The sequence below is a fragment of the Lepidothrix coronata genome, unplaced genomic scaffold, assembly GCF_001604755.1.
Source record: "Lepidothrix coronata isolate B3197 unplaced genomic scaffold, Lepidothrix_coronata-1.0 Scaffold164, whole genome shotgun sequence".
Lineage (NCBI taxonomy): Eukaryota > Metazoa > Chordata > Aves > Passeriformes > Pipridae > Lepidothrix > Lepidothrix coronata.
The window spans coordinates 1,789,290-1,812,054 of record NW_016690344.1 but is presented as its reverse complement, the minus strand read 5'-3'; the positions used below and the strand labels follow the sequence as shown (position 1 = coordinate 1,812,054).

Here is a 22,765-nt window from a genome sequence, read left to right as displayed (position 1 = left end):
CTTCTTTTGTCATCTCAATCCTTTTCTCCTGTTACACTTGCAGTTGTAACAATGCAACTGCATCATCAAATCAGAAATACAGTACTTGTAAGAGCTACCACATTAGATAAAATATAAAACTGAGATAGTGACATTTTTAATCATAACAAAGTACTAAATCCAAGAATTTGTGGCCCAGGGGTTTCATACTGCTACATTACAGAGATCAATACCTAGCTGAATGCATTGCATCAGACCTCAACTGACAGGTACCTGGTGGAGCTTCTGCAGGAACCTCCAGGTTACAAGATCTTTACTAGCAGCAGCACTACCTTTCCATTCAGCAAGGGACCAATATAAATTCCAAGCATTCTCTTTGCATAGAAGCTATTATAGACACACAGTACCTTAGCAAAACTCTGCTTTTTCAGTTATGCCAGTTCTGAAGAAAGTTTTTAAGTTAACGAAAAATTCAAAACACCAAATAGTAGGCTCATTTAAAGAGCTTGATATACCAAAAAGATTTTGGAGGAAAAAGTGACTGGGAAAAGCAGTAAAAGAACACAGCATATGTAACCAAATGATATCAAGTAGTACATTTATTTCAGATAGTAAGTCAGCTTCTGACAGTGGGATGTATTACAATATAGTCTCTGAAGGTAAAGGATGGAAGGAAGGTCTGTTGCTCGAGATACTGAATGTTTGTACAGTGCCTAGCACAATGAGGTCCTGGTCCTTAACTGGGGCTCCTAGGTGCTCCAGCAAAACAAACACTTTAGGCTTTAGGAGATGGACTGCATGAGCACTTTTGAAATGGCATTCCACAACATGGGTTAAATGACACCTAAGCAGCAGACTTCACCTTTTAAGCTCTGCAAGAGTAACTTGGTCCAGCAGATCTTCTCCAACTCCAGTTTTATGATTCATCCTCCATCTACCCACCCACTCCGTCCACAGTTAAAACAATGTTCACTCATCCACTGCAGTTTGGTGAGCCTCTAGGAGGAATGATCCATCCCACTTCAGTCACCACATATAAGAGGGCGGAAAAAGGAGCAGCTGGTCTCACCCTCCTCTACTCCAATAATAGACTCAGTGTCTGGCAGGTGCAGAGACTCAACACCAAGGCTGGGCTGAGAGTTCATGGACATGATACTCTTACTATGCACTGTCGATTCTTCCAGCAAACTGCTACCCATCAGTGACTCTATTGTGAAAAAAAGGGTAAAACAAAATTCTCATGATGTAATGGTACTGCAACATAAGATACAATCCCTGCCCCCCTTCAAGTCAGAAAGACTTCTTCCCTAGACACCTCTTTTACCCATTCCTACTCTTTGAGCATTCAGAGCTCTAATGGATGGAAAATACTATGTTTATTTTTTTGAACCTTACTATGGCGGGATCTCATGCAGGATTGGCTTTCTCTTTAAATAATTCACTTTGCATAAGTGAATTATGCAGGCCGCTTACAAGAATATATAACCAAGGGGAAAACCATATAAAAAAACCCAATTAGATTCATGTTAATTTTGAAAACAATAAACATATCTGCTCCTTGACCACAATACAGAAATACACCTTTGTCTCCTGTCCTAGAAAAGTGGAAGGTGAGCAATCAATCCTCATCTCCAAGAGGAACAGACTTGTATTTCTTACTGGCCTGTGGTCTCATATTTTCAGGATAAACATCTTCCCTTCTCTTAGACCATCCCCTATTTTTTTCCTGCACGCTCAGTGAGTGTGCTCCCTTCCTTACCTGGCTGTTCTCGCTCCCTGCTGCCAGCTGCTCCAATTCGGGAGTGGTGTTTCCTCATATGCACATTTCTGCTACCACTCTGGGAAAACGTCTTCCCACAAATTTGGCACTGATGGGGCTTCACTCCTTGGAGTAGAAGGGGGAAAAAATATCCCATGAATTACCAAATTGGGAGTAAAGATTTCATCAACCAAGAAACTAATAGTACTGTTCAGAAATGGCAGTTAACACCACTGGTGCTAATTATCAGTAAAAAACAAATGAGAAATATTCCTGTCTTCTGGAGAGCAATAGGCTTCTAGAACAGAAGAGGTTTAGGTATCAGTATTGCCAGCTGTTGGAAAACTCAAGTCTGAAGTAACAAAAAGCCTTCAAGTCTGATTTATGAGAGGGAACAAGTTATTTCAAATCACTTAGTGACATGGAAATATTTGCTGTCCTACACCTAGAATAAAATGACCAAATGCAAGGAAGCAGAGGCAAGGAAGCTATCTCCTGCCATCACACAATGAATTGCAGCATCTGGTTTACATTACTAAGCAGAGACGTGATGATGACTTGTCACCATGACAGGATTTCCATTTTACACAGCAGTCTATCATTTTCACAATACACCCCGTATGCTGTCCAAAGCTGTCAGCTCAATGGCATGGAAGCCAAGGAGAGAGGAAAGAAAAAGCATGGAAAACTCAATCCCAAAAGTTATTACCACAATAATATCTCCCCTTCCACAAACATACCATATTCATCATGTGCTGATGATATTTAAGATAGCTGAATTAAAACAGAAGGCAGAAGCTTTGAAACACTTGCAAAATACATTTCCATCTAAGTATGTAGTAGGAAAAAAATAAAGGAAAACCCTACCTATGGTAGAAACCCACTCACGAGAGATTTCAGATTCAAATGGCTGTAATTAATATATAGAGTCTCTCTTTTAAATAAGAAAATGGTAGCTATGACACAGATATTCAACTTCATGACAATTTAGGAACAATTTTTAAAATAATTTAAAAAACATAATTTTAATTTAGAACCAGAAACAAGCTAAAAGATTAAAGAGTATGGGCTACAGGCACCACAAAAGGTAAGTCATGAAACACTATGACCAGAAGTTCCATAAAAACCAGGGTTTTTCTTAAGAAAAATCAAATCAATGTCCTACAATAAAGATCTTTTCTCAGAGAGATCACAGAATGTCAGATGAAGACTCTTACCTGAGTGGACAACCAAATGTTTCCGAAGGCTGGAGTATTCAGCAAAGGAGCGACCACATCCCTGTGCCTCACATAGAAAGGGTTTTTCCCCTACAAGGGAAAAGTAAGTTCTTAGATTTTGGGATTACAACTTAATCTGATTGCTGAAGTCCCTGAGAACAGCCTGGACATCTCCACTCCATTATCCCTTTTGGCTTTATGTGTGTCAGAGTTCCATCAAAATTACATATATGCTTCCTAAGGCTTTTAAAGCATTCTCTTCACCAGCTTTCACTGGTATTATTTTAAAATATTCTTAGACCATAATTCACTGAAAGTGAAGCAAGGGACCACTGTTTCTAAGTAGATCTTCAAAGTATATAAATACCAATAGAGTAATATAAAAGTACCTGAACGATGATATATCTTCTATATGTAGTTCTCAACAACCAGCTCTCTGCTTCACACACTCCCAGGATCCTGTTCCCTTTCTGCCTCTCAGTGCCAAAAATCCCATAAACTGTATTTTCCTATCATATTCTATACTTTATTTCAGATCAGGCTAAACTTGCCAAAATCCTGTGTCAGTTGTTTATATTTACATGTGGAGGAACTGTAATTCAAGGCACAATTTGTTCTCATAGGCTGAAATTTGTTATTTTTATATCACAGCTATTTTTGATTTGTCTAAATGATGGTAAATTTGAAGGTCACTACACTAGTGCAGCGCAATATAATTAATCTGTTTTAAACAGTCTCTTAATAAAGCCTTAAATAATGCTAGAGATAACTTTTGCCTGCAACATCCAACTACAGAACTCGATATACTGTTTAACACTATGATTTCAAGTCTTTAACCGGACCCCTCTAAAGAGTAATAGCAAGACCACAGGAGATTAAGCAAGCTATTTAAACTATTTTATTGTCTAAAATATACATAGTTCTTTCAGAGTAAACTTGTTTTTAAAGGTGTTTCTACTGTGGTTTTGCCTTTAGAAGTCCTCTACCTACAGCTCATGTATTAGTTTCTTATCTACAATAGCACTCGACAGCTCTGAGCAAAACACAGTGTGTTCCAATTGGTGTTACAAAGCTGAAATATGTAGCAGAGTCTCAAACACTGATTGTACTTTCTGGTTTGTTATAAATATTTAAAATTTGGAAAGAAGGAAAAAATACCATTGACTAAAGTAACAGCACACAGTTCCATCTATAAGAAACTCTTTATCTATTTACACCTGCAGTTTTATAACACATTTGGTATGACCAAACTCTTAATGGCACATTATCCATTTGCAGTTTAGAAAGTTATTATTTATTCCTCCAGAAGCTACTACTCTGTTGGTTGCAGAATGCTCAGGGAGGATTGTGCATGTGTCAGCTGGGCCTATTAGCTTTATCCTGCACCTTTGCTGGGAGCTTTAAGTGCAAAAGAAAACTGCAAAAACTATGGCTGCTGTTACTACGCATTCAAAATTTTATTATTGGTATATATAATTTTTAACCACATCCCAACATCTGCCCCCAAACTATGTGTTCTAGCTAGACTGCATAATCTTTAAAATAGCAACCTTTTTCCATGTGTGTCTACAAACTACAAACCATACGGCTATGTTTAAGTAAGGCAGAAGGCATAAACAGCTGCTGGCAGCCCACATAATCTGTGATTTCATTTTACTAGAGAGGCCTTGTGCTCTCACAGTTGCCAAGGTTATTTTGAAATGTTAACCAACTGTAATCCAACGCTACCTTCCTAGGCCATCAGGCAATCTCTAACAATATTCCAAGAAGCTTGAACTGGGCCATTTGTTTGAGTGTTGTGATAACCTTGAGGCTTCAAAAAACTAAACAAAATCACCAGAATATTTGCTATGAACTTTGCTAACTATTAAATTGCTGGTCATTTCAGCAGTAACTTGTGTGCCTCTCTCAAGCAACTTTCTAGGACAAAACCACTTAAAGTACTTCATGCTGTTCTCAAGACTTTGGCGGCTACACCAACTTCTAAAAATACTGGCAAGGCAGGATCAAATTCTGCAGAGGAGACAGCATAAACAAACCATGTATAAAATACAGCATATGAAATAAAGGGCCTCGTTTTATTTACTATAAAAAGCTGAGCATGAGTTGAAAGTACACAGGCTCCAGCACACAGGAACATCCCAAATTAGCATTAGCACAAACAGAGAAGTTTGCACACCAAAATGCTCTTTTCTAATTAATGCTTTTTTCTGGTTTTCTTTGCTACTATATTTTTTCTACTCATTTCACTGTATTCCTTATTTCCCTACATGTCCCAAATGTCATTCTATAAGCAGCATAAGTAACACAAGCTACTCAGAGTCAGGCAAATGTCAGTACAGCTACAACAGTTTCCACAAGGATTCCACACTGGAGAAATATCTAAGCTATTGAGCCTTTCAGGAATTTCAATTAGCTTCTTAATAAAACACAATTACAGAAGTCATGTTCACTAACTATTCCCTTTCTAACAGCCTGGTTTCCCCTGTAAGAACACACACCCCTCCCTCCTTCACACAACTGGAGGAGGGGAAGGGAATCTTCAGAACATGGGTCTGAGCAGAGTACAGCATCACCACACAGTATTTGAAGGGTGAAACCTGTGTGAAACTATGCAGGATAGTAAAAGAGGTAAGCAGTTGATTTATCTGACCTATAGATCAATGTGAATTGTCAGAAAAGGGACATTAATGGAGGGCAAAGGTAAACAACATAATACTCTCAAAAGTTTGAGGACGAGGAGGAAGTGGTTTATTCCTCAGGCTCCACCTCTGCAGATCACAAATAGGTGAGGTCTAAAACACACCAGTGTGAATTCGTAGGTGGTTCTTCAGATTTCCAGCTGTTGTGAACTGTTTGCCACAGCCTAGCTCTGTGCACACAAAGGGTTTTTCACCATTGTGAGTTCTCATGTGCACCTTCAGCCTCTGCAAGACATAGAAACTTTTCCCACAACCTTCTGCTGGGCAGGTGAAGGAGCGGTCATTCCTGGAAAGCAACAGAATAGCTGTTTCATTACCATTACAACACTACAATGTATTTTTTTCATGAACACTTTTTTTTTTTATTAAACATGAGCACCTGTTAAAAATACAGATATTCTAAACTGAACAAGGACCTGCAAAAGTAATCTAAATCTGGTCAAAGTGCTTCAACATAAAGCAACCAACAGGCCTAGTATATGTAAGAGTAATACCAGGTTTTCACAGCTTTTTGATGTCAAAACTTAACGTTATCTCAAATACAGAGCACAGTTTTTCAAAGTCATAAAAACATACAGCTTTATTCTGCTCACCGGTGCGTTTTCAGATGATACTTGAAGTGAGCTGGCCACACAAATGTCCGATCGCAGCCCTCAACTGTGCACTTCAGCTTCCTCTCCACACGAGACAAATGAGGAATGGGGCCAGAGTCTTTCGGCTGCCCATCTCCTGAGCAAAGATGAACATTTTCACCTGGAAAAAAAAAAGCCCACTAAAATCTAAAAACCTTACAGGTTACTGTCATGTGTCAAATTTAATAGAAAAACCAGCATCATATATGATACAGGATTGTAAAGCAGGTAGGTGTCTGGCTACTAACTGTTTAGCATGTCCTACGTGCTGCTGCATAGCCCGTAACAGGGATCAAACAAAGATTTGCAAACCTTACCAGGCCCATAAACTATTCCCAACAGGCCATCTGGATCAGACCAGCTACTACCAAATCAGGCTTATCACAAAAAGAAAAGAAAGCTAATGCACCATAAATTGTAAAAATGGTCTCTACATGAATATCAACTAATCAATTTTAAGTATCAGCCAGGATAACTCTTTTTAAAAACACCTTAGCTAAAATAAGAGATACTGCATTTGTTTGCAATTATTTATTAAAATAATTAAGTCCCAAAGCATATGACTAAATCCAATTATGTATTCTCCAGAAAACTGATCTCCAAACTCAGTGGAGCTAAAAAGAAAGTATCATTTACAGTATGCATTAAAAACAGTCCCCTGAAAGTGAAAACAAAAGTTGAAAAACAAGCTGCTGCAGTGAGAAAGAAGATATTCTTTACACGTACCAGAAGACAGGTAGACTAAAATGGAACAGCTGGCTCCACTAAAGTTCATTCCCTCAGAAAAAAACTAAGAGCCTCTTTATATTGCAGAAAAAACCCACAGTTGTCCTGTATAATTCTGTCACTGATGATTTGAAGATACCAGAACTGATTAAAAGCAAGAAAGAACTAGAGGAAGAAACAACCTGAAACTAGGGACCTTGTATGGAACATTCAACTTTTAAGACACAATCTGGGGATTTCCTACCATTATTGCTTGCTTTGGCATTCTTTGCAAGCTGTGCCCGAGTGGCAGCAATTAAACTGTCATGGGCCAATTCTTGCACTCGAAGGAACCATGGGGTACTGCTGTCTGTGCTATCATGAGAGAGAAAGTCATTCCCAGAATCTTCTGCTTCATCTTGAACAAACACCAAGTGCTCTGCGGGAGATCCAAGCCCTAGAAAAGAAGACAACTTTGTGAAACAGAAGGATAATATAACAGAGGGAAATTTCTTTTGCTTCTCAGAGGCTGGTGTTCACGGCATAAATGGCACAGCTGCACTGAAAAAGTCTCCACTGACCTCTACCTTGTAGAAAGCTGTTAATGACTAAATGCTCCTACAATATCCAATAATGCCTAGCAAATTTCATGATCTTTCCTCTTCATAAGCAGCAGGGACACAGTTGTATCTCCTGCATTCTGCTGAGACATATCCAGCCAAATGACAAACAGGAGAATTACCTGCTCTTGTTAGGTTGAGAAGAATAAATGAAGTGCTGTCACTGGGCTGGAGGTCTTGCAATAAACTAGAAGTCTCTGGAGTTGACAGAAGTTCAGATGGTTTCTGTACATTCTGTGCCCTTGTCTCCTCTCCATCAGGGCCTACATTTACCTGGAGACTTCTCAAGACAGCAGATGAAGAAACATCTTTGGAAGGATTAGTGTGACTTGGAGAAGTGAGATCTCTTTCATCATCTAGTGAGGAAAGTGAAACCAGAGTAAATAAAAGTATAAATACATTATGACTATGTGAGGATAGAATACCCTTTTTTCCGGAAGATTTTGTTACAAGGAGACAGAGTTTTCGCTAGGAAGGCTTCCTGCCTAAAAGGTAACTCTCTCAAAGGCAGTTTCAATGCTTTCTCACCCCTGCATACCAACGGAAGTGCTCAGCCTCTCTCTCTGATAAATGAGAGGAGAGAGAGAGAGAGAGAACAGTTACAGAAATGCTACAGGGGCCCGGGGAGAGTCACAGGGTGGGGGAGGAGGGGGACTAGTGATGATAAAGCCCAGGAGCAGGAAGTTTGCCTTTCCCCTGAGGCTCGGTGCTGTCTTGCAGCACTGTGAAGTTTGTAAGTTTTAATGTCCTTGCCTCCAAAATAAACCTTTTTGAATCCTCTCCACCGCCCTGGGATTTTTGGGGAAGATACTTGTGTTTATTTTACCTTACAGACTAAAAGATATCTATGAAGTTATTTTTCTAGAAAAAAAATAGAACTTGAGAGAGAACGGAGGAGCAAGTAAGTTTCTAACCAGTCCAACTAAATGAGAAGTTTCAGCCACCCTTCCGAACTTGTTCCTCCATCCCTGGAATGTCTTATCAGCAAGAGGCAGTGGGCCAGAGTGGCGCAGTAAACACAGCTGTATGAAGGGCAGGGTCACAAAGATGTGCCACATAGATTTTACCTGGCAACATCAGTCTGTTGCATTCTGAGGTCTCAGTAACAGGAAGGAGGGAAAGACAGGTGATGTCTTTTGGTTCCGATTCCACCAGCCCTTGCCCCAGTGGAATAGAAGTATTCTGAACAAACTGAACCAGCAGCTGAAAAAAGATACTGAAGATTAGGTCAAAAGCAGCACAAATAATTTAAAAAGGTACTAAACTCACTCAGTCCAGTAGTCTCAACTATCTTGTAGGAGACACTGACTATAATCCCATGGAAACACATGGAAGTAAATTAAAGCCTTTCAATTTCCATTAATGACAAAGAAGGAAGTGTTTGTATTTGTTATCTCTGAAATACCTAAAAAATTCTCATTTCTTTAACATACAATAAACATCTCTGGATTATTGCAGACTAACCTGAAGACCATTTAGTCTATGTTCCTTTTTAATTATATTTTACCACTTGATACTTTACTATGCTCTAACCCTTCAAGTAAATGTGTTCCACACTCAGCCTTTGGTACAGGTATTTTTCAAATCATTGTCTTTAAATCCTTAAATGAAAGTTGGCTTTTTTTAAAGTAAAAAAGCAATCAAAAGACTGGTTACAAAGATGTCTAGCTTATGGCTATTCAAAATAGGCATATGATGATCAGAGAAACAAGGCTGGGATGACAAGGGGGCGAACACAGAGAGCCTTATCCGTCCCAATCAGCTACTCCTAAAACCATCAAAGATGGATAAACAACATGACTACTAAGGGGATTAACAGAAGAAACCCTCTCCAAAATACTACACAAAATAAGGGAAACTATTGCATAAAGATTTATAGGACTTAAACTGAGATGCATTCCTGGGGAGGACTTTGGGACTGGATAAAAGATTTAAGGGATTGTACAGGACTTACTGTACTGTTTAAGGGAAAGACCAAGAGCAGGAAAGGGAAGGGATCAAGATGGATTGGGGCAAAACAAACACAGGAAAATGGAGAAGGGAGGATAAAGAAAAGTGGCCTGTTGCATATAAGCAGAAAGTTGGTCAATTCAGTTGTCTGGTGCAGCCTAATCATCACACTCCATCCTGCCTTCTTTAAACTCCACTCCTAAGTACTCCCTGTGTGATCCCTCTCTCGAGAGTGGGTCTCTAGTGACACACACTAGTCTCTAGTTTCTAGTGTGTGTCATATGCTAATGAACTCCAAGCCAGACTAGTTGGCAAGCAGAAAAAGCAGCATGGGGATATACCCCAAAGGAATCCGTGAAGGTTTTCCCTAGCCAGCAACCCTTGAATACAGGATCAGGCATTTTGTGCTGCCTGTGTTTATGTGGGTAAAGCTATGAGCACTCTGCCAGTGTTCATCTGTTTGGTGCCGCATTGTTTGGAGTCACATCTGTACTCTGTGTGTTGTGTGCACGCAACTCTTTTCAAATAGGTACTAAACCTCACTAGTGGCTGGATCAGAATTGAAAAGCTGCCCTCATGTTTCTTGATGGGTCCAGAGCATTCCATGCAGCAGATTTAGCCATTCTTAACATCAGTCAGCTCTGGCAATGCAAAAATTACTTCCCACCTAGCTCCTAAAAATCTCAAGTTATAAAAAGGAACCTGACATTTGAAAAGGAACAGGAAGTCAGAGAAACGCCTCTTCTCGCCCCTGAAAGTCTTCCCTTATTTAACCAAGTTCATAGCAGCAAAGCATGTGCCTTGTTTATTCATTCTGTCCCCTTTACAACATCTCAAGCTTTTGTCAGAGTACAAGATGTAATGCTGGACTACTCTCTACCTCAAAGGCATAGAAACAGAAATAAGACTCTCTTTTTTATGTTACAAGTGCCGCAGCATTCCATATTAAAATATTCTGATTTAACAAAGGAAGTGCTGCTGGGAGTTAGGAGATAACTTTTGCAATGGACCGAACAAATTCTGTGAACGGTACAATCTTTCGTAAGCACAGTCTCAAATCCCTCCCCTGCATGGAATGAAACTTCTGGAGACCAGAAAGGGGTCAGTTGTAACACACAACTGTAACACACAATTGTATTACACAGTTGTAACATACCACGACACGTACTTTGCATTTCAGCAGAAATGCTGCTCAAAAACTGTATGTAGGATCTATTTATTTGCTTACAAGTTCTGTCAACCAGACTAACTCCTATACTCACACCCTCAAATTTTTTTAAAAAACATAGAACAAAGAAATATGGAAAATAACAATACGCCATAAACTTAGTCCTCAAGTCACTATTCCTTACCTCTAGGAAACCCCTTGACATAAAGATCCTGCATTCTGCTGATTCTGCTGCTGTCTAGCAAACAACTGTATGTAGCAAAGTTCCTCTGTCTTTGGCATGTAGAAGGAAATTTCACACAGAGCCCAGATGGAGTTGTCTGTACAGTGAGATGGTTCATCAATGTCAAAAGAAAGAGACTAAAAAAGCATGATGTGCCCATGGTATGTTTGTGATTAAAACCCAACAGTCACAAATAATTTGATTCTTATTTTGTGTGTTGTGATTGTCTTAGTACTTAATTTTTTTACTAGCACCTAATTCCAAATCATTCCTGTAGCAAATATCAGCTTTTTAAGCTTCTCCTACACCATGACAAAGCCTGTTAAATCAAAGAAACTGCGAAGAAAACTTTTTAATTGTTTGTGCTCTGATTTCTCTATGCTTATTTCCTCTCATGAAAACATTAGAAATACTGATGCTTCCTCGAACAGCTTTACCTCAAAGAGTTACTGCTGTCAGAACCCTGAAGCCTTAACAGCTCTGATTAGTCTCACCTGGGATGCTCACACTCTCTCTCCAGGGGCTCCTTTCAAGCTCAGCCTGGGCTACTCATTCCATTCCTGAGCTGTGTTGTAGGTTTACCCATCTCAAGCCTTGTCTCCTGGGTGAACCTCAGATTTTTACTGCATCTGTGTCTCCAGCCCCATATCATGCTGCTCCTGACTGGACTTCAGATAGACTCTGGACCTGGTTCATCACTTTCCCTCATCCAGGGCTGTGGATTCCAGCATCTGTCTCTGCCTGCCATGCTCAGGTGCTGCAGTATTGCACCCTGGTCAGTGAGGGCACTGCCTGGGCTGGGATCACCTTTGGCTCCCTGCCCATCCTCCCTTAGGAGCAGCCTGTCATCACTGACAACTATGAATGTACAAATTAAGTCCTGAAGTCATTCAGATGGCAATATGCCATTTGAACTATGACACAAGCCAGGCTGCATTTTGAAAGGTTAGAATTCTTTCATCCTATATCTAAGATTATCCACAGGACCCAGTAAGAAGAGAGAATTATTTTTATGTTGTCAAAAAAATACATAGGCAATAAGAGACAGTCCCTCCCCCATGCATTCTAATTTAGGATTAAAAAAATAGCAGAAACAGGGTAAAAAAAGAGGAGAGTTAGGAATAATGAGCAACTAGAAGAAAGAAGCAGGGGACTAAAAACTGTGAGTGGTAAGATAGTTCTAAATTACTGGATTGTCTTTAATTTCAAAGCTGTTGATTAGCCCTACTGCTGCTTACTCTACCATAAAACACTTGTTTTATGGACTCTTTTATTTTCATACAAAAAGACTTAGATGAAACTTGCCTCCTACAGAAGGAAAGCTTTGCTTTAAAACTTCCACTTCAACACAGCAGCATTAAGCCACTAGGGAAAAGCAAAATGCAGCAGCCACAAACAGATTCTCAGAAGTAAAGAGGTCCTTTTAATTTGCTTCGTAAAGTAATAACAAGCTAGTATTAAAAAGGGGCAAATGAAGCAGAAGGAAACAAAAGGATGCGAATCATTCTTGTTATTAAAATTTGGAATAAAAAACCTTCACATAAACTAAAGCAAACCAATCACCAACTCTACATCAAATAATTCAGAGAAAATAAAAGTTTTCATGCTACAGTTTTATCTTGACAGATTTTTCATAAACCTTCCTGTTCAAAATCATTAAATACCTTTGTGGACAACTACAGCAACTGGAATATGGGAAAGAACTCATTACAAACATTGTGTCATACTTTTAAAAGTTTCTTTTAATATGATTTTACAGCTGAAAGCAAATAGGAAATTATAAGGGTATCTGGTAATTGGCTATTCAGCACAGAAGTCTAGGAATAGCAGAGGTGATAAATTAAAAGCACAGATACACAAGCTCTAACAAACTGCCGATAAGAGAGTAACAAAATCCAGAACTCCTGGGACACTGATGGACGGGGTCATTACAGGAACAACTTGAGTGTGACCTTGAAAAAAATTCAACCAGAAACTTTGTAAGGAATAGGAACAATATTATCATAGGTTACCAGAACACATCTCACAGGCCAAGAGCAAACTTCTTATGGGATATGGGGGAAATTCTGGGACTGGATAAAACTTATTAAGATATCTTTAGTTGAGACCTTGGAAATGTAAAAAATGTATGGATGTTTAGGGGAAGGACCAAAGGGAGAGATCAAGACAGATAGGAGAGAAACAACCATTGGGAACAGACGGGATGGGAGATAATATGGGTTGACTACATGCTAGCAGGCTGCAGGTTGCTGCTCTGTCTCATCATTGTGGTCTAGCCCATCTTCTCAAATGCTTTTTGCTTCTAAATAGTTTCTGAGTACATTCATCTGGTTAACTTCACTTTGAACTAGTCTGTGAATAGAGGAAACCACAACCTGGAAACCCAAGATCCTGGCCAAAGGCTGAATTAAAAAGCCCAAGGCCTAGAGACGGATACCAGAAGGATTCAAGTTTTGGCAAAGACTGGACAGGTGCATGACCAGGAACATGCATGTCAGCCAAGTAAGGACATATATGTGATATGCTAGCAGATTTCAAGCCTGGTTACCTGATAAGTAGGGACAGGATTAGGCCATTTGTAGTCCTTCTTTTCTACATGAATGCCATTTGTGTTTGAGAGTGCCACTAAAAGCACTATCCTGCCATATAGCCATAGATGTCTGTACCGTCTATGTGGGCACATTTTTGGCAGTTCAGGCTCAGCCTCAATTTTGTGTGTAGCTGGGAACAGTCCACTGGTCTCATGTCTGATGGACCAGGAAGGGAAGAATCTTGTGGATGCTACAGTTTGGCAGATCTCATCACCACATAACATCTGGCATCACAAACAGGCCCCAGACGGGCTGTAAGTATTCCCAAGATGGTGACTGTAAAATCCCTACATATGGAGGAGACTGATCCTTCTGCAAATATGATCAAAATGCTTCTGTAATGAAGCAGACAGGTCATCTTGGGGCACTAGGGGAACTTAATGTACAGAATCTTCGCTCGCGAAGACTGGCCATACATTAACAGAACACAAATGGAGGAGGCTTTGCTCTATAGCTAAGAGATCCCTTAGAATTTGAAATAAATTTCAATATTGTAAAAGGACATTCTTGACTTAGAGATTCAAACTTTATGGGCCAGACATGAATCATACAGGGAGAATCTATAAGCCTTGGAGGGACAAAACAGGCAAAGTTCGGCTGCATCTTGCTATAAAGAATTTTATTTTAGTTCTGCCATATCACCATCTTGAATATACCCTCCTTAACTACTTCTTTTGAAATACCACATAACTCTGAAAATTCTGTAAGTAATGAGGACACTGTATGTATTAAAAATGTAAAATATTTCTTGGCTCTTGTCACTAAGCAAGTAATTGTCATCCCTGCTGCTCAACAAGAGATGGCTGTACAGGATGATTCCAGGGTCTGTCACTGAAAGCAGTGCTGAATGCTTGTGTTACCAAGAAACTTCTTATCTGTCCCTGACGCGAGAGGGGAAAAAAACCCCACGACAAACAACAAAGAAAAATCTGTTGAAAGAACTGAGAACCCCTACTAGAGATCCTTAAAGAAACAAATAAAAAACCCACTACAGAAACAAATGATAACACGGCCATCTGGGATGGATCAGGTTAAGTTCGTGTCCCGTAACAGACAATTCAAAAGCCACGAAGCGTTAGGCAGCTGCTTTGGTTGAAGTAGGAGTGGCTGGGAGGGACAGGGGAAGAAGGTTCTCCAGTACTATTGTTCAGATCTATCCTCCCACTGGACAGCTGGAGAGCTAGACTAGACTCCCAGAGCAGCAGAGACCATTAATCGATAACATTTCTGTTCTAAATTTAACCAGTGAACCACTACAAAACAAAGAAGTCAAAAGAAAATTTAGCAGAGAGAGAGGAGAAAGGAGGGGTCAGAGCTGAAGGGTGTGGAGGGCAGGAGACTTGCTAACTAGAAACTGGGATGTCCTCCTGCCATACAGCCTCTGGGGAACTAATTAATTCACAAGAGTCTCTCCTTGTGAGGCACTGAAGAGGAGAGAAAGGATCTCTAAAATATCTCTCTTCACTCCCCTTTCAATAGCTGGTTCAATTTGTAGAACAGAGTTGTAGTTCACTTGATTGTGCTAAGAGCTACCCCAGCAGCAGAAAGCACCTTGCAATGGACCAGTATGGTGGAGGTGGCTGGAAATACTTGCAATTGTAACAAATCACCCTGAAGGTTTAAAGCATGCAAAGTGCAGATCTTATCAGGTCCCTGAGGAATATTTGTAATACAGCTTTGGGGGGGAGGGAAACCAGAGGAAAAAGCAGATCCACCTCCTCATACAAACTGTCTCCAAGCAACTTTAAAACTTTCTACGAAAGGAGGATTCACCTCTACTCAAGCATTAAATGTTTAATGGCACCTTGATGGCTTCTTTAGGGATAAAACCAGTAGCAAAGAAGTCTGTGCAATCCAGACATAGTGCTTTGATTGATATGATCTAGATGTCACACAAATACAGCTAGCTCTTAATTAATACCATTCTCACATGGTAGGGTAGCTGAAAGAACATCTGTAGCTATGAGAATTGTAGTGCCGTGGCTCACCAGAGAATATAAAATCAGGACTGACTTTTAGAGATACTTGAACTGCTAGTTGGGAAAGGTGTAAAAAAGGATATCTCCCAGTTTTACATCAAAGGAGTACAAAATAGTTCTAAGTTAACTCTCAACTTATGTAATCAGAATCGGAAAAAGAGGGCGTGTATACATGGAAATGGATCAAAATTTGTAGTATAAAATAGCCTTGGTCAAGATTGAGAAGCATGGTTTAGAAGATAGCATTTACAGAAAGGATGTCCTCTGCAACAACCACTGCAGCTTTCATGCACCAGGACTGTTCTACTGGAGAACGGCCAACTCCTGTTCTGGGCTTGCTGGGAAGGAAATGCAACTCTGCTCTGGGGAAATAGGACTATTATGTAAACAAGCCTAATTAACAAATACCATACTCAAGTAGAGAAAAGACAAGGCCCAGTTACAGCTGCTATTTGAGGAACCCACTTGGAGATGGAAGTAACAAAATTCCCCCCACCTTATTGTTCAGAACTGGGGAAAAAAAATGATAGAAAGTATGAGATATCAACGACAAGGCAAGAGAGAGAGGAACTCCTTGTAGGTCATGCTGAGACTACTCACAGCTACGAATTTGCAGCTACTTTTCCTGAATAGTGTGATGGAAGAGCTTTGGCTGCTCTATTAAGAAACAAATGCCTTACCACATCACCTGGGCTGTAACAAATTACCAGCATGTAATCATAATTCTTTTCAGAGTACCATTTTAAGGTGCACGCTGTATTGCTTATTGAAAAGGGATAAAAACAAGACTCAATAAAACCAATTCAGACTTGCAAACTTCCCCCAAAGGTTGTATCATGTCCTCTGTTCTAGGACCTTAGCTGTCTGCAGAGGTAAAGCTGAGAACCAGAACAGCAAGGACACCAAGTGATACAATCCTCTGCACCTTTTAAGCAGGGGAATGTACAGGAAGCTGGCCAATGGCATTTAACCTGAAAGATAAAGGCAAGAAACAGCAGAGGCAGCAGGTGACTGTGTTGAATGTAACAAACTGCAGACACTTGTATCTAGCATATTATAGGTAAGAGTAACAAACCCAGAAAGCCACAGAAACTGATCAATGGGCTACTGCTGAAGGGAAATCTTGAAAAGGTTCAACCAGAAATTTTAAGTGGTGAGAAAACATAATTGTCTTTGGTAACTGGAATGGGTCTCATAGGAAAGACCAAACTTACTATCCAATAAAACAGAGACTGCAGGATGTGTTACGCTTATTTTTATGCAATGTTTAGGGGAAGGATCAAAGGACGAATCAAGGTGAGTAACTGAAGAACCAGGGGCAGAGGGGAGAGAAAAGACTAGTTCCTGGTCAGAACACTGCTGTGCCTGATTACTGCAGTCCCTTCTATCTACTTACTGAACATATTCCTAAATATTCTACCCACAAGTGAGTCCACTGCTAGTGAACTTCCAGTTGACTTAACGTCAGTAGGCTACCATAGTCCAGAAAAAAACCAAAAGGATTCCAGCCGGAAACTGGCTAAAAAGCCCTGGCCCTGGGCACAAAGACTTTAGGCCTGGTAGACATATGTGAATGTGAGTATGCACGAGTAGAGTGATGACAGGGTATAGCTATAGTCCACTAAAAATCTATTGTTCATGCTTTAGTGTTTATCTCTTAGAGGTACTTTACCTGTGTATGTGAGGATGTGTTTGTGGCCAGCTGTGCATGCACACAGGTACATCACTGCAATTTATGCTCAGCTGTGCCACTGGCTGGACCTGGGAATGGTCTGGCAGCCTCACACCGAGCAACCAGGATCCCCTGGGTGCTGCTGCCTACCATTTCTGCCAACTGCTTCATGGAAACACATATACTTTAAACAACAGAACTGGCTGATACTAATAGAATAATTCAGACTCCCCAAAACCAAGTAAAGTGAATTTGGTTTAAAGGGAAAGAAGTAGTCAATATGGTAATTTATTTTATTCTTGTAACAGAAAGAACACTATAATAGTGGAAAAAAAATGTAATCTGAGAACAGGTAGGAGTATTGGCTGATACTTGAAATACCTGCAATATTCTTTAATCTTTTACCATTCAAATCAAAACATGGAAGCATTAGAAGATGTCATTGAAAACACTCAGAAAACTTAATATGTAAGCAGCAAACTGAGGAAACTCATTGAACTTTTTCTAAGTGTTGCCCACAAATGTTCCTGGAAACCAAACCCAGTTCATAATTGCTCACCTCAGGTTTGGATTCTAGCTCATCCGATAACATTGATTCAAGTGTCTGATTCCTGCAGCTGTCCTCAGCAAGGCACAATTTATTTATTTTTTTCTTTTAGTTCAGAGAGAACAACACTCCCTGCTTATTTTCATATTTTCCTAAGTGTAAACCAGTGTGGTGGTCCTTCTGTGAGAAGCTGTGCTGCGCAAATATTCAGTTTAACCTAAAACAACAGAAAACGAAATATAAAGAAAGAGGAACTGAAAAGCAAGAGCAAAGGGTAAAGAAGTGAACACGTTGCAAGTAACTGTAAAATATACTTTGAGGTACTGGGAAAACTCATTTACCAAGGCTCCTGGATTTCTGTTTTCATTGAGTCAACAAAATAACATCCTAAATTACTATGAAAGTAAGTTTTAAAGGCTATTTACCACATTTCCTTTGCAATCATTCATTTTCAATGGAAAATTACATTGTTTGTTCTGGAAACTTGTGGGATCAACTGCAAATCACATAAATCATGCAAGAGACAAGGAGGTTGAATTCCCAGCCTTCAAAACAGTGGAATTATCCAAACTGTTGATGAAAGGGAACCATATACAAACAACCTGTCACCAGGAAACCTCATCTTTTCCCATCATTTGAGACCTTAAGTTTCTGATTCTGTGATAAATCCTGGTGAGTCCACATAAATGGAAGCTATTTCATAAATACCTATATGATGCTTCTTCTTTCGGCTAAAAGGGGAAAATGAGAACAAGCTGTATCTATTTCTGCCTACCAGAAAAGCACTCGGACACTGGCGGTGGGAAAAGAAAGTGAATTACCCACAGTTCTCTTCCCCTTCCATCACAATTACCAATCTATTGACTATGTTAAAAAAGAGAATCTAAAACTACTCCTTTAGCACTCAGGACACCAAGCATGGGAGCTTCGCCTGCCGCGAGGGAACAAGACAGCACACACAGCGACCGCAGGGTAACTCAGCCTGCCGAACGTAGCGAGCCGGGGCCCGGCAATCCTCCCGCGCCCACCCGCTGCCCCTCGCAGCTCGCACCCGGCACAGCGGGCCCCAAGCGAGCCCAGGGGACGAGAGCCAGCGCTGCCAGGTCCAGCCGACCACGCTCCGGCCGGGAGGGCACGAGGGAAGCGCGGCGGACCCCCGGGGAGCAGCGCGGACAGGACGGAGCGCCGCGGCCCGGCGGGGCAGGTGCCACCCGCCCGGCCCGCGGGCGTCCGGCCGCCGCCGTGAGAGGCGGCCCCAGCGGCGGGGAGGGGAAAGCTGGGCCGCCTCCCTCACTCCGCGGCGCGCTGGGCGCCCGCAGCCCGCGGAGGGCGGCGAGTCCCGGCGGAGCGGCCGAGCCGCCTCCCCGCCCGCCTTACCGGCATCTCCGCTGCCCGGACGTGACGAGCCCCGCCCGGAAGTGCAGCGCACCACCCGGGGGTGCGCGCGGTCTGCCAGCTCGCGCTGAGCGCGGGGCGGGGCGGCGCTTCCGCCCGGCCTTCCGTCGCTTCCGCCCGGAGCCGGCCCGGCACTACCCTCGTCCGCACAGACGGAGGGGAACGGCTCTGTGCTTGAGCTTTCCCCGGTTCTGTTGGGATCATTACCAGTGATGCCTCAGAGTTTTTGATTTTTTTTAGCTTTTGTGGATTTTAGAAGTAGTGGTGTAGTAAATGTAGATTTTAATATAGCTGTATTATATCCCTTACTCTTAACATAATAGTTACACATACCGAACCCCATTTCTTATCAATCCCTCTAAATTCCGTTGCGTGTTTAGTCTTCTTTTCAAGGTAGAATTGCAAAAAAACACCCTAGGCCTGGACCAGGAGATATCACACAGACACAGCAACCTTCAAGCCCAGAACTTTAGAGGAGCTCCAAGGAGTGTACACGCTGTGAAGAAGATGAAGATGAGGAAGAAGGGGTCCCAAAGACCCCAGACCCAATTCCCGAAGGGGCATGTCAGAGGGCAGAACTGAGCAGAACCAGAGGTGGACAAAGCTGGGATTGATGGACCTTATTACAAAATTGTAGAACTGCTGTCTGGGTGCGTGTGCATCATGTGTATTCCCTGGGCCTGTAGGCTGATTAAAGGACCTACTCTCTTTATCTCATACACTAAATTGGCCTGGAGTCTTTTTTCCTCTGCGCTCTCTTAAGGCAACACCAGGACTGCAGGCTTCAGCTGCAGCTTGATTCCTCTTCAATTACTGTTTTTTGTATGGAGAGTTACTGTACCGGTGAAGATCATGCAGGAAGCTTATGGTCAACCTTCAGCTCCTCTTTTTTTCCACAGATCAACACGGAAGACACATTAGTCCAGTTATAGCACATGTGGAAACATCGGTTTCCTACTGGTACTTGGTTTCTGTTTCTGCTTTGTTCTGACTTTCTGCTGTGTCCATTCTTGTAGATGGTGATGGAAAACTCCAGAGTTCACAGTAGCTCACTAATGACACATCCCAAGTTAGTAATTCCAGAAACATGCATGTCTTTGAAAGGTACCTAAAAACCAAGAAGGGACTGACTAATTTAAAACACTTGCACTCTGGTTTTAGCTCATTAGCCTTATTTTGGTATTTTTAAGTAAGCAGGACAGAGTACCTGCAGATGTTGGCAGCCTCTGGTCTTGATGTTATCTGCTGAATCAGTGACCTTCAGGTCCAGTAAACTTTAACTTTCCTATGGCTAGCCCGTATCTTTGGAGCCATGTGTGATTCTTGGCTCCCATGCCAAAAGAGCTGCTCGTGGCACAGTGCTGGTGCTGCTAAGCACTGAGAATCCTAGTGATAGCGAAGTAACCCAACAGGGGCTGTTGAGGCTGGCAAAACGTGGTTTCCTGAGGCTCCCTAGGAGCATAGCCCGTTCTGATCCATGATGGACTGTGCAAAAACCTGCAGTCACTTCCTGGTAAATGACTGTAATCTCCTGCCTGTGAACTGCTTTGGAATGGTTTCCTCTCCCCAGCCCCTCCAGGATGTGCAGTATGGCTGCACTGCCTTTCAGAAAATTTTGATTTGTAGCTTAAAGATTCGTACATATAGTGTGGGTAGCTTGGTGTGCAGCTGCAGTGTGAGCTACAGTGTGAGCTACAGTGTGAGCTCTGGGATCTGGAGCCTGAGCCTGAAGCCATGAACTGCCAACCCTTTGCACAACAAAGGGCTTAGGGACCTTCGGCCCAGCCAGGTAACCAGACACTCAGAGACACAGCAGGAGCTAAGGACCTCCAGACTTTCCCTTTGTTCAGGGTTCCAGCTTGAGCTGTTATTTTGTTATTTAGTTATTGCACCGCGATTAAATTATTTTAAAGATCTGGATGTCTGAGACTCTGCTATGGGAAACCTGGTCTGAGTGTGATGTGTGGGGGGGAGTCAGGCCTGGCACCCATGTGCTCGCTGGAGATGCCTGCTGTGAAGGCCTTTCAGTCCCAGCTCAGGTGGTGCATGTGTTACTGCGAGAGCGGCTCCTGGATGTTGTCCAGGAAAGTTTCCTTAACATTTATTATCACAGGCACGATCCCAGCATGCCACATTTGCTGATCCAATACAATTCAACAAAGGTAACCAGAAATGCAGAACTACTAAATTCATAAACCAATTTTTCTTGATGCCATTTCAGTAATTCCAGGGCACTGAATCGTAAAGCTTGATTCTGTTTTACATTATGATCCTCAGTAATCTCGGAAGTCCTTTGACTCATCATCAGCTCAACAATGTGAAATTGTTGAGTAGATATTAAAATACAGAGACATGTAGGCGCATCAGTTCCTTTCATTTGCATCATTCTAGGCCAGATGAGTTTGGCTGCTTCAGAACTTGCTTTTTGACTGCCTGGGGAATTTTGGTGGAATCTGCAGAGGGAGTAGCACAGCACTTACCTGAGTTGTTTGTGGTGGTTCAAATCACCTGCGCAGGTGTGTGAAGCAGCACTGCTCCCTGATGGGAGAAGAACTGGCTGGCTGGGAATTTCCTACAGTCTCACTTTCTCATTAACATCTGTCTCTCCATGATCCTTCTCTCTAAACAAGGACAAATGGAAGACTCAGTTACATTTGCCCCATGACCAAATTCAAGAAAAGACAAATGATACTTTTTTTCACCCTTGCTGTGAGACAGTGAAAATGGCTAGTCATAGAGCAAGGGGAGAGTGGTGTTTTAGATTTGGTTATTGATGAATCTGGTTATAATGGGGCCCTACACTGAATATAAAGGGGAGTCAAGGCTTTATTTCTTTTAGCACATCTGTTCTTTCGTGTGTACATTTCTATACACTCAGATATACTGTTGTTATATAAACTCATGTCCATTATTCCAAGATTATTATTAAACTTACATGTACAAATGCAATTACCATCACTTTCATGTTCAGCCTTTCCAGCATCAGCACGTAAGACTTTTAAATTCTCCCCAAAGTCTGTACGCACAGGAAAAATTACCTTTCCACGCTTACAGCGGATGTTGGCACGGGTGTTACAAAGCGGCTGAGATGTACGAAGCTCAGCCCACCAAGATTTGGAGGATTTCCTCCTGTTTCCCCCGGGCTCGCACCCCGCTCTGTCAGATGTCGGACTCCGCCGCGCTCCGCCTTTCCTGCGTAGTCAGCGCGTTTCCCGCGGCGGCAGCAGAATACTGCTGAGGTAATTTCGCTGGCTGAAAAGCGTACGTGAGGTCCCATACGGGCCTCCGCGCCGCGGCCACCACACACCCTTCCCAAGTTTTCCCAAACACCAGGCGCGAGGGGCAGGGGGGCCCAGCGGGGGACGTCCCGCGCCTGCCCCCCCCGGCAGCGCCCGTGGAGCCCGCAGGGAATCCGGTCCCAAAGCCGCGCCCCGGGCAGGAGGCTCCGCCGCACTGCGTTGGGAGTGGCGGGAGGGGCGAGGGCGGGGGGGCCGCGCCGGCGGCACGGGGGGTGACCGGCCAACGTCCCCCGCGGGGCGGGCGCGCCGGCCCCGCCTCCCGGCCCACCGCCGGCACCTTCCATTTTCCCCGCGGGGGAAGTCCTCCTCCGTCCGCCGCAGCGGCTC

The 22,765-nt window shown here is 42.3% G+C and overlaps 1 protein-coding gene across 2 annotated transcripts; it reads right to left on the bottom strand.

The window, feature by feature from the left end:
* Positions 1-550: 550 nt before the first annotated feature.
* ZNF410 (zinc finger protein 410) lies at positions 551-22,474 on the bottom strand. 2 transcript variants are annotated; one of them, XM_017829456.1, is made up of 11 exons: positions 22,178-22,474; positions 21,620-21,760; positions 17,757-17,961; positions 8,682-8,817; positions 7,737-7,970; positions 7,260-7,451; positions 6,251-6,410; positions 5,762-5,943; positions 2,956-3,045; positions 1,739-1,864; positions 551-1,186 (listed from the first exon to the last, which is right to left on the bottom strand). In XM_017829456.1, exons 3-11 carry the CDS (start codon positions 17,787-17,789, stop codon positions 1,002-1,004), a joined length of 1,338 nt encoding a protein of 445 aa, XP_017684945.1. In that variant the 5' UTR covers positions 17,790-17,961; positions 21,620-21,760; positions 22,178-22,474; the 3' UTR covers positions 551-1,001. The 2 variants fall into 2 exon arrangements, with proteins under 2 accessions (XP_017684945.1, XP_017684946.1); XM_017829457.1 differs by lacking the exons at positions 21,620-21,760; positions 22,178-22,474 and adding an exon at positions 19,122-19,211.
* Positions 22,475-22,765: the final 291 nt, after the last annotated feature.